This window comes from Mus pahari, chromosome 6 (genome assembly GCF_900095145.1).
Source record: "Mus pahari chromosome 6, PAHARI_EIJ_v1.1, whole genome shotgun sequence".
Classification (NCBI taxonomy): domain Eukaryota; kingdom Metazoa; phylum Chordata; class Mammalia; order Rodentia; family Muridae; genus Mus; species Mus pahari.
The window spans coordinates 106,735,090-106,746,205 of record NC_034595.1 but is presented as its reverse complement, the minus strand read 5'-3'; the positions used below and the strand labels follow the sequence as shown (position 1 = coordinate 106,746,205).

At 46.4% G+C, this 11,116-nt stretch overlaps 1 protein-coding gene across 3 annotated transcripts; it reads right to left on the bottom strand.

The window, feature by feature from the left end:
* Window positions 1–5,038: 5,038 nt before the first annotated feature.
* Window positions 5,039–6,846, bottom strand: Aurkaip1 (aurora kinase A interacting protein 1). Of its 3 annotated transcripts, none has more exons than XM_021200777.1 (4): window positions 6,388–6,846; window positions 6,032–6,119; window positions 5,305–5,750; window positions 5,039–5,210 (listed from the first exon to the last, which is right to left on the bottom strand). In XM_021200777.1, exons 2-4 carry the CDS (start codon window positions 6,084–6,086, stop codon window positions 5,109–5,111), a joined length of 603 nt encoding a protein of 200 aa, XP_021056436.1. In that variant the 5' UTR covers window positions 6,087–6,119; window positions 6,388–6,846; the 3' UTR covers window positions 5,039–5,108. The 3 variants fall into 3 exon arrangements, with proteins under 3 accessions (XP_021056436.1, XP_029395955.1, XP_029395954.1); XM_029540095.1 differs by having other exon boundaries at window positions 6,452–6,547; XM_029540094.1 differs by lacking the exon at window positions 6,388–6,846 and having other exon boundaries at window positions 6,032–6,379.
* Window positions 6,847–11,116: the final 4,270 nt, after the last annotated feature.

Below are 11,116 nucleotides of genomic sequence, written 5' to 3'. Positions count from 1 at the left end.
ACAGATTAGGACAAAGCAAAACCACTGACCTCATGTCCAAGTCTCAGCCAATCCAGAGCCCTAGACCTAGGGCTTCAGGGTGTGGCCAGACAAGGGGTATCAGCCAGCCCACTAGGCACAAAGACTAAGAATCTGATGTTGGCTCCTATTCCGGGTGATTTGGACATTCCAGGCAGCCCGACTCATTGGGGCAAAAAACCACAGGACCAGAGACTCAGTCAAGCCCAACTCCCCCACCACAGGCTTCTTAAAAGAAGGTCAAAGTAATATAATCAGATCAGACACAGGCACAAACTGAGTTGCTTATGCATCCACTGTTACTCATCCACCCATAAAGACCCACATTGGTCTTTATCCAGCATTTACCAAACACCCACTATATACCAAGCACTCAAGATTTAATGCTAAATTAGACAGATGTACCAGTCCCTGCCCTATTGATAGACCAGCATACTTAGCTTTTATAATCGATGTATGTATGTATGTATGTATGTAGAAAGGGTCTCTACATAGCCTTGGGTGCTATGGAATTCACTATGTAGACCAGACTGGACTCCAATTTACTGAGATCCACCTGCATCTACTTACCAAGTACTAGGATTAAGGTCATGCACCACTACACCTGGCTTATGATCATTTAAAAAATATTTATGGTGTGTGTGTGTCTCACCTGCATGTATGTCTATGTACTATGTGAAGTGCACTCAGAGGCCAGAAGAGGGCATCAGATTCTCTGGAACTGGAGCTACAGGTAGTTGTTAGCCACCTTTCGGTGCTGGGAACCAAACCTGGGTCCTCTGGAAGAGCAGCAAACACTCAGCCACTAGACCGCCTCTTATATCATTTCTAAATAACAGAAGTGGGATGGGCATGGTGGCACATGCCTGTTACCCCAGCATTCAAGAGGTTGAGGCAGGAGATCACCATTAGTAAAAAGAACCTGTCATAAAATAAATGCCACAAGAATAGGTCTGGGCCATCTGGCTAGGGATTGAGATTGGGTGGGGGGGGGCTGGTGAGATGGCTCAGTGGTTAAGAGCACTGACTGCTCTTCCAAAGGTCCTGAGTTCAAATCCCAGCAACCACATGGTGGCTCACAACCATCCATAACGAAATCTGATGCCCTCTTCTGGAGTGTCTGAAGATAGCTACAGTGTACTTACATATAATAAATAAATAAATATTTAAAAAAAAATTGAGATTGGGCTGGAGAGATGGCTCAGCAGTTAAGAGCACTGACTGCTCTTCCAGAGGTCCTGAGTTCAATTCCTAGCAACCACATGGTGTCTCACAACCCTCTGTAATGGGGTCTCTGATGCCCTTTTCTGGATTGTCTGAAGAGAGCAATGGTGGTGTACTCATATGCATAAAATAAATGTTTAAAAAAAGGAGAGATGAGCATAATTTTAAAAGTACTGGATATGATGGCACAAACTTTTAATAACAGTGCTTGGGAGGCAAATCTCTGTGAGTTCAAGCCCAGCCTGGGCTAAAATACTGTATCCAAAAAAAAAAACCAAAACAAACAAACAAAAAAAACAGGGTCCCTTCTAAGCCTGCTTTGCCCTTGAACTCACTATATAGCCAAGGATAACCTTGAACTTTTGTTTATAGTCAGGCTTTCTCTGTGTATCCCTAGCTGTGCTAGAACTCACTCTATAGACCAGGCTGACCTCAAATTCAAGAGATCAGCCTGCCTCTGCCTCCCACACCTGGCAATCATAAATTTCTAATCTATCCTTTGAATGCTGAGTCTTAGATTCAGGGCTTTGTGTATGCTTGGCAAACACCTACCAACTGAGTTTACAGCTTCAGCCTGTACTTGAGTGTACAATGCTAGGAATCAGTACTGCTCCTCCAAACCCCAAGCTGCATTTATGAGGACCCAACCCTTCCTAGGCGTCTTGATCTGGGATTCTGTAGTCCTACACTTAGGACTGCTCAGTTCCAGTAAAAGCAGGTTGGAGAAAGCCCACCCAAGCAGCAACATCGGTCCTAGACAGAGATATTTTCCCAACTCCAGTCCTAACCCTAGTCCATGTCCTTGCCAGGGCTAATTCAACGGGACCCTCCTCCCCCTACATTGGAGGATCAGGCTTGCTTCATACAGCTGTACACATGTACAATGCCCTGGCCTCCTGTAGAGACCCTGAACATTTACTGGTTAAGAGATAAACTAGGAAATTAAATATGCTGGCTGAGCAGGCATGTGGTGGGGATAAGCTCTCCAAAGACCACACGGAGGTAGTTATTAGCTTTTAGTCTTGGCATAAGAGCTGGAGTACCCAGCTGGGCGTGGTGGCGCACGCCTTTAATCTCAGCACTCAGGAGGCAGAGGCAGGCAGATTTCTGAGTTCGAGGCCAGCCTGGTCTACAGAGTGAGTTCCAGGACAGTCAGGGCTACACAGAAGAGCCCTGCCCCCCCCCCCCCCAAACAAGAGGTGGGGTAGGTACCGAACATGGTTTGAAGACCACTCTTACTAATCCTGGCCTGGCGGGAATCTGAACTCTGACTATGCTAGGATGAGCAGTTGGGAGCAGAACCTAATCACAAGCCTCCCCTCTTAGCATTTTCCTAGAACAGGGAGATACCAAGGGGCTATGTGTCCCACAGGTAGAAGGCAGGATAGAGGTCTTATAGGAAAGAAAGGATAGCTACTTGTGACCTGGGAGGTGGTGCAAAGATAAAAATATAATCCTCAAATTGTCTGCTGAGATTTTGGTTGGGTAGGGGATTAAGAATCTCATCCTCAGGACTGACTCTATGTGTAGGATGTGTGTTAGTCAGGTGTTCCTGTCTTGAAGGAATCCAGCAAAATCTGTTGTCTCTGATACCCATTCTAACAACTAAAAATGTCTCTAGAAGATTCAGGCCATGTTAAGAACCACTGCCCATAGGCTGGTGAGATGGCTCAGTGGGTAAGAGCACCCCACTGCTCTTCCGAAGGTCCAGAGTTCAAATCCCAGCAACCACATGATAGCTCATAACCATCCGTAACAAGATATGACGCTCTCTTCTGGAGTGTCTGAAGACAGCTACAGTGTACTTACATATAATAAAAAAACAAAACAAAACAAAAAAAACACTGCCCATGAGCAGACAGGATGGTGCATGACTTTAATCCTAGCACTTGGGAGGCAAAGGCATGATGATCTGAGGTTGAAGCTAGCCTAGTTTACATAGTTCCAGGACAGCCAGGACTACATAGAGACCCTGTTTCATAAAACAAAACGGGGCTGGAGAGATGGCTCAGTGGTTAAGAGCACTGACTGCTCTTTCAGAGGTCCTGAGTTCAAATCCCAGCAACCACCTGTAATGAGATCCAATGCCCTCTTCTGATGTGTCTAAGACAGCTACAGTATACTTATATATAATAAATCAATAAATCTTAAATAAAATAAAAACCCCAAAAAACAAAACAAAAACTGCCTATTATTCTGTAGGAACTATGAGGTGGAATAGCCAAGAGCCTTTTCTTTTCCAGCTGGCACACTGTGTGGAAGCCAGCATGGTAGCTGAAGCACCTGGGCCTGGGCCACTCAGGCCACTCTACCATCAGTATTTACATTGAAGCCCACCTCCCTGGAGCAGTTCACAGTGGTCCCAGAGCACTCTCTTCTAACATCTGGGTGCTTAGCTCCAGACAGGAGAATTAAAATCCCATTTTTCCTCTAAAAGGAAGTGTGGGGTGAGCCACAGGGCAGCTCCTGGGCAGGGCTGGAAGGAAATACCAGGAGCAGCTGTGGACAGCCAAAAAAAAAAAAAAAAAGTGCCAGCAGAATGCAGGGAGCTAAGGGGCTAGACTTGGCCATAACTAGATCAGAGAGAGAATGCTCCACTTCGACAAGGCTCCATCTTTGAGGCTCTGGCCCTAGGACCCATGTTCCACTAGCCACAGGAGACCCAGACTCAGGAAGAGTAAGTCCCACAGCTGGGGAGCCTGGAAAGGAGCCTCAGCCAGCTGCTCTGGTCCTCTGCCAGGAACTATGGGATGCCAAGAGCCTGGTTGCTGCCCCCTTATGGTCACTAGTAAAAGCACAACTACATTAGAGGTTTTTAGCTTTAGTGCTCCATCCAATCAGCTTCAATTTTTCAGCAGTGAGCACAAGGCCCTTTTTGGACCCTGCCTTTAGAAACCTGTTCACTGATTTACATTCATTGGTCAGGGGCCCAGTTGGAATCCCAAGGGACATCTGGTTATCAATATCATCTAGGCTAGCCTAGATTTATTAATTCAGGTGATATCAAAGAGCAGGGTTCATGAGGGCCCACATGGCCTAACAGATACACTGTTCAGCTTCCCAAGCTTATTCCTAGCTCCCTCATAACTTGGTATACAAGGTCAGGGTCCTTCCAGGTCCTCAACTATTCAGAACATACATTCCTCTTGATGCAGGGATACTGGAATCATGAGGGTCTCTTCCTCAAGTTAGACTCTAAACAGCATCTTCAGTAGTAAGATGTCAACACTGAACTTACCAAAACATACCATCCAGGTAACCTTCCTGATTAATGCTCCCACCCACACTGAGGACTCCAGAACACAGAGCTGGCTGAGGAGCCAAGCAGAAGCTGGGACATCTGGGAATGCTGGCGACCCACACCAATACCCTGTCCCTGTGATGAGCGACACACAAGATGAGACCACACCAGCCAAGAGGGCAACTTAAATGGCTCATCAACTATAGAGGACCATGTGCCATCTCGAGACAGCCGAGCTTCCCTTTTCTGCTCCCTCCTGAGTCCTCACAGATCATCTCTTACCCCGTAATCTGATCAGTACTCTCCTTAACCCAGGAACCCCTCAGCTCCAGGACACCCAGGACACCCAGCCACCAGTATTCACATTCAAGTCCACCTCCCTGGAGCTGTTCACAGTGGTCCCAGAGCACACATCTCTAAATGAGGCAGATTAGTCAGGCTGGAGGTCAAGGACCATTAGGCACACTTGGGGCCCTGGGTTCCTGTGACAGAGTCCGGTTTTACCTGAAGAGATCTCACACCAAGCCAAAGAAACTCTAGGCCGGCCTAGAATAATTGAGTCCTTCCAATATTTATTATAATGGGTCAGAAGCAGCAAGAGAGCCAGAGGGACAGGAGCGCAGACTTATTTGTTCTTCATGTAGATCTTCGGTGTCTGCCAGTTCTCAGGGGCTTCCTTCAGGCCTGCCTTAAGCCAGATGCGCTTCAAGTCTTTCTCAAATTTGATCTGCAAGGGCAGAGGAGACAACCAACTTATAATGAGCAAAGCCAAACACTCTTAACCACTGTCAGTCTAGGTCCAAGGGAGTACCCATATTCACCTGCTTCTTCTTCAAACGTCCTTCCCGGACTTTACGACGTAGAAACCGTGTCCTTTTGACCAGTTTACGGTACTTGTGGTGGTTCATCTTTCGCCTTCGGATCTTCAGCACATTTTTGCACTGCATTGGAGTAGCATCCCAGACTTCCCTGACTCCCTCCTGGACTTCCTCCTCCCCCTGCCTAGGTGGACATTCGTAGAGTCGGGAGGAAGTCAGAGTCACTGGGACCTCAACATTCAGTCTGGGCAATAAGTATTGAACAGTCAGCCAGCTCTCTAGAGGACTGATGGCCATCTTCCTGGGGACCAGGAACTCCTCAAGCTCTAACTGGGCCCTCTTACCAGGGAGGGAGGCAGCCCGACTTGGGCTTCCAGGCTGCAAACTGTAAAGGGGTCGAAAAGCATAGCTGCCAATCACCCCGGAGCCAGGGCAGGAACGACTGAAACCTGGGGAAACAACACAGTTGGTACTAGTGAGACCACACCAGATCAGAACACCACTACTACCCAGGCTAGGGCAACACGTACACCCAAACGGTAAGGCTTGCACCTTATTCTTCGGTCTGGAGTTGTGATGTACCCCCACATACTACATGGAAGTTCGCAGGAAAAAGTTTGTGTCCAGGCTCTTATTTCCAGTAGCGACATAAGACTACTGAAGGCGAGCTGGGCCGCTATGATTCCCATCCCCAACCTAGGTGTGGATTCCGCGTCCAAGGGCGTCTTACCTGCCCAGGGAACAACAGTCCTGACCAGCGGTGAAGTCAGGCGCGCCAGGAACATGGTGAGCTGTTGGTCGGGCGGCAGTGCTCAAAGCTAGAATACAGGTACCAGTTGAGGTCACGCAGAGGCGGCGACGGACAGTCTCTCAGCCGTCGCCGACTGGCCAGGCCGCATGCCTCACAAATCCCATCACCCTGGGTCCCCCTGACCAGCAATAAGGAGACATCTTCAAAAGTCGCTCTTAGCTCAAATCCTGTCCCTACTTATCTCCACCAGCGTGATCCCTGTAAGCCGTCCACCCACTGTTTCTGCTCAGGCACCAAAACCCTCAGCGCAGGACAAAATCGACGCTCGCACGCACCAAACAAACGCAGGCCAAGCGAGCCCCGCCGCCTCTCATTATTTAAGCTCCCCAGCAGGCCTACCGAATCCCGGAAGTTAGGACTGATCATTTCGCCTCTGCCCACGACCACTTCCGGTCCCTGCTCCTACCCAGCGCCCTCTGGCGCCCGGTTCTGCGCTAACAGGATCCTTGAGTGCCTGAAAGCGATCGTTTCCGGTTAGAGGGAACGCTCCCTCAGCCGCCTTTGTCCCGCAGCACCTAAGTTCCGGATAAAAAGTAACCAAACCCTACATCCACCCACAATCCCGGACAGTGCTCTTTGCGTACACGTGGACTTTAACAGTATTTTTTTTTCCTTTCGTCTCTCCCAAGCCAGTTAGCCTCCGGGTACCGCCATGGACCGTAGGACTGCGGAAGTGACATGGAGAGCTCCTCCTGTTAAGACAGCAGGTCGTTTAATAGTCCTGTGGGATAGGCTGGTTGCAGAATGGGGCTCTCAGCTTCTTGAGGCCTCAGGAACCCCGCCCTGTTCCTGCTCCGCGGTCCTACCTTTTTCACCTGACAACCACTTCTCGCTGCTAATCTCAAGTGAAAAAGGTCCTGAATTCTTTAGTGTACCTTGAGGAAAAATTTAAATATCCTCACACACACGTTAATTTTTATCCAAAAACTTAAAAGCAGCTTCTTCAGAATATAGCTGGGCTTCCCTTGGCAAGACTCAGTGTGGACCAGAAAGTCCTGCTGGCTCCGATGGACAGGGGTGCCAGCTTTAGGGCTCATGCAAGACTAGGGTTCTCCTTCATTTGAGAAATTACGTATGCCTTGCATGAGGGATTTCTGTGGATTCTTAACACAAAGTGGCCAAGTATCTCATTCCCAGGCATTAACCTAGCTAAAAGTTACATAAACCAGTAAGAGGGCAGAAATTGCAGGCTGTAGTCCCAGCTCTGTAACTGAGGTCACAAAGTGATGTTGCAAGTACCCTACCTTTCAGAGGGGATGCTGGAGATATTTGTCTTTTCTAATGATGTTTCGAGAGGGGAGGCACAATGTGCACGTGCATATGCCACAGCACACATGGACTCAGTTCTCTTCTTCCACATTTAAGGAAGTAAATTCCAGGGATCTCATTCAAGTTGTCAGGTTTATGTGGCAAGCACTTACCCATTGCACTAGCCCAAACAGGAAGGTTCATGCACATTAGTCTCTTCTTTTAGTTCAGGCTCTCGCCCTGGGTTTAGCCCCAAAAGGCAAATGGTGTTCTCTAGATTCCAGCCTTGACCTTGTGCTCCCAGTCCTCAACATGGCCAGCTTTTATTTGATGTTTTTCTCCTTGGATTATCTAACTAAAGGTTCAAGGAGATGAATAAAAATAAATAAATCCAGAAGTGGTCATGTTCACAACAACCCATATCAGGACAGGGCTTTGTAGAGTCAGGGACCAATAAGAGAAAGGGCAATTGGAAACAGTTTTGGAAACAGATCAACCAAAGCATCCTCCTTACCCAATCCCAGGAACTAGCACGTTTCTAGTCTTCCAGGAGGTAGGTAAAGCAAACCTTGGTAAGATACCTATACTTTCCTGGGTGGTGGTGGCCCGCCCACACCTTTAATCCCAGCACTTGGGAGACAGGCAGATGGGAGGCCAGCCTGGTCTACAGATTGAGTTCTAGGACAGCAAGGGCTACACAGAGAAACCCTGTCTCAAAAAAAACAAAAGATCCCTGTTATCTCAACAGGCGCCAGGCCAAAATAGAACATGCCCAACCAGGGCAGGGTAGCTGCTTGGCCATGGTGGCAATAAAACACAGGTACAAAGCCACGACACCATGACATTGTACTGCTACTGTAAGCTAACCTTGCCAAGGCAGATCTGAAATTGCAAAGGTCAACCCTTCATAAAAATCTAAGAAAAAAAAGCACTGCTGGGGCTGATGGCTCGGTGGTAAAAAGAGTACTTCCTATTCTTCCATAGGATTTTAGTTTGTTCCCAATCAGAAAGCACAGGGAAGTGATCTCTAAGTTCTAGGATAACCTAGTAACATAGGTCAACATAGTAAAACCTTAAGAGAAAAAAAAAGAAAGATCACTCACTGAGAGAAGATTTGGGGGCAAGAGTCTGTGTATATTGTTTTCTTTAGAGTATAAAGATGAATTTAAAAGTGTGAATGGCAAGAGGTGGCCCCACCCTGGGGCCTGCCTATTGCAGCCTAGGTTGTGACCCTAGTACTGGGCCACAGAAACCAAATGCTGACTGGTTTGTACCAGTCAGGGTACCTGCTTTACTTAAGCCTGATGGTGGAGGGCTTGAGCCAGTGCATCTTATCCTAAAACACAGCTGTGAAGCTTGTTGAACATTGCCCATTTTATTTTTTTTATTTTTTTTAAAATTAATAGGTCTATTGAACTTGGTGTACATACATACAATGAATATGGCCTGAAAAGGGCATTGGAGCAAGAGTTATGAGCCATACAGTATGGTTGTGAGCCTTACAGCGTGGGTGCTAGGAACTAAACTTAGATCCTCTGGAAGAGAGACAGCAAGCCTTCTCTACAGCCATTATTTTACATTATAAGGTTTTTTGTTTTTTGTTCTTTCCAAATAACCCAGTCAGTCTCAAATTCACTCTATAGCTCAGGATAATCCTATAATGTTGATAATCCTGCCTGTGCCTCCAAAGTGCTAGAATTATAACCATGGACCACCATACCTAGCTTATGCAGGGCTAGGGATCAAGCCCAGGGTTTTGTACTAGTTAAGCAAGCTTGCAACTATAGCTGAATTATTTTATTTTTGTTTTTCAAGACAGGGTTTCTCTGTGTAGCCCTGGCTGTCCTGGAACTCACTCTGTAGACCAGGCTGGCCTCAAACTCAGAAATCTGCCTGCCTCTGCTTCCTAAGTGCTGGGATTAAAAGCGTGTGCCAGCCGGGAGATGGTGGTACACAACCAGGGCTACACAGAGAAACCCTGTCTAAATAAATAAATAAATAAATAAATAAATAAATAAATAAATAAATAAATAGAGAGAGAGAAAGAAAGAAAGAAAGAAAGAAAGAAAGAAAGAAAGAAAGAAAGAAAGAAAGAAAGAAAGAAAGAAAGAAAAGCAAGCAAGCAAGCATGTGCCACCACTGTCCGGCTATAGTTGAAAACTTAATAAAGCCATTGTTACCTGACATAATCTCTTGAGTGATGGCATACCTAGACTTTGTAAATAATCAGTGATTGTTATCTGAGATTTATGGAGTTGCTTTTCCTATAGAAGATTCAAAACCTTTGCATGACTTCAGTAACAAGACATTTCTGGCAAACCATGGCTGATAATTGCTTAGGTAATGTGTTTCTTCAGACAACTCCCAGATCAGATCAAAGGATCTGGTATTAACTTGCTAAAGATACCTTTTGTGTAACAATCAATAAAAACACTTCTGTAGAGGCTGTTCCAGGGCTCAGTCCACAGAGGCTGATTGCCCTGCTCCTTCAAGGCTTCATCCCATGTTAAACAATTTACCAGCATTTGGTGTCCAGTGCATGGGGTTTGAAGAGGGGACCAGAATACTCCAGGACTAAAAGTAAAGGACACTCACAAGTAAGCAAGACTCCAGGATTTGGTAGAAACATGGGGGAACTTCCCATCTCAGGAGCAGCGCCATGTGCAGTTGCTAAAATGCTTGTTTAAAGGAAATGGAGAGGGCTGGAGAGATGGCTCAGTGGCTAAGAGCACTGACTGCTCTTCTGAAGGTCCTGAGTTCAAATCCCAGCAACCACATGGTGGCTGGCTCACAACCATCTGTAATGGGATCTGATGCCCTTTTCTGGTGCATCTGAAGACAGCTACAGTGTACTTAGATATAATAATAAATAAATCTTAAAAGTAAAAAAAAAGGTAATGGAGAATGGAGAAAAGTAAAAGAAAAATGGCTCACAGAACTTTCAGTACTAATCAAGTGACATTACTATTGCTTTTAGGCAGCTCACGTTCAATTAAAATTGACAGTGTCTGGGCTGGTGAGATGGCTCAGTGGGTAAGAGCACCCAACTGCTCTTCCAAAGGTGCAGAGTTCAAATCCCAGCAACCACATGGTGGCTCACAACCATCCTTCACAAGATCTGACTCCCTCTTCTGGAGTGTCTGAAGACAGCTACAGTGCACTTACATATAATAAATAAATAAAATTGATGGTGTCGAAACAAGTGTTAAGAGGTTAGAGGTGAGATCATCAAAGAGGAGAAGCTATGCCTAAAGATTTGGTCTTTGTGTAAATTAATTGCCAATGCTCTGGAGCCGCTGCAGAGTGAAGAGTCAGAGAAGGTTCTATTAGATGTGCAACAGGGAAATGAGGACATTCTGGCTAAGAATTGTCAGTTAGCAGAGAAGAATGTTGTCTAGAGGAAGATAAAAATGTTTCAGGGCTGGAGAGATGGCTCATCTCTTAAGATCACTATCTGCTCTTCCAGGAGTTCTGAGTTAAATTGTACACTGGTAGCTATACTGGACTCTGATGCCCTAACCCTGGCATGCAGGGGTACGTGCAGATGGAACACTCATATTACATCAAAACAAAACAAAGTCTAGGAGGAAGACACATGAAGATGGTCCAGAAGCTATGTTATACCAACACAGACTTAGAAAAGAGAAAAATTGAGCTGGGCGGTGGTGGCGCACGCCTTTAATCCCAGCACTTGGGAGGCAGAGGCAGGTGGATTTCTGAGTTCGAGGCCAGCCTGGTCTACAAAGTGAGTTCCAG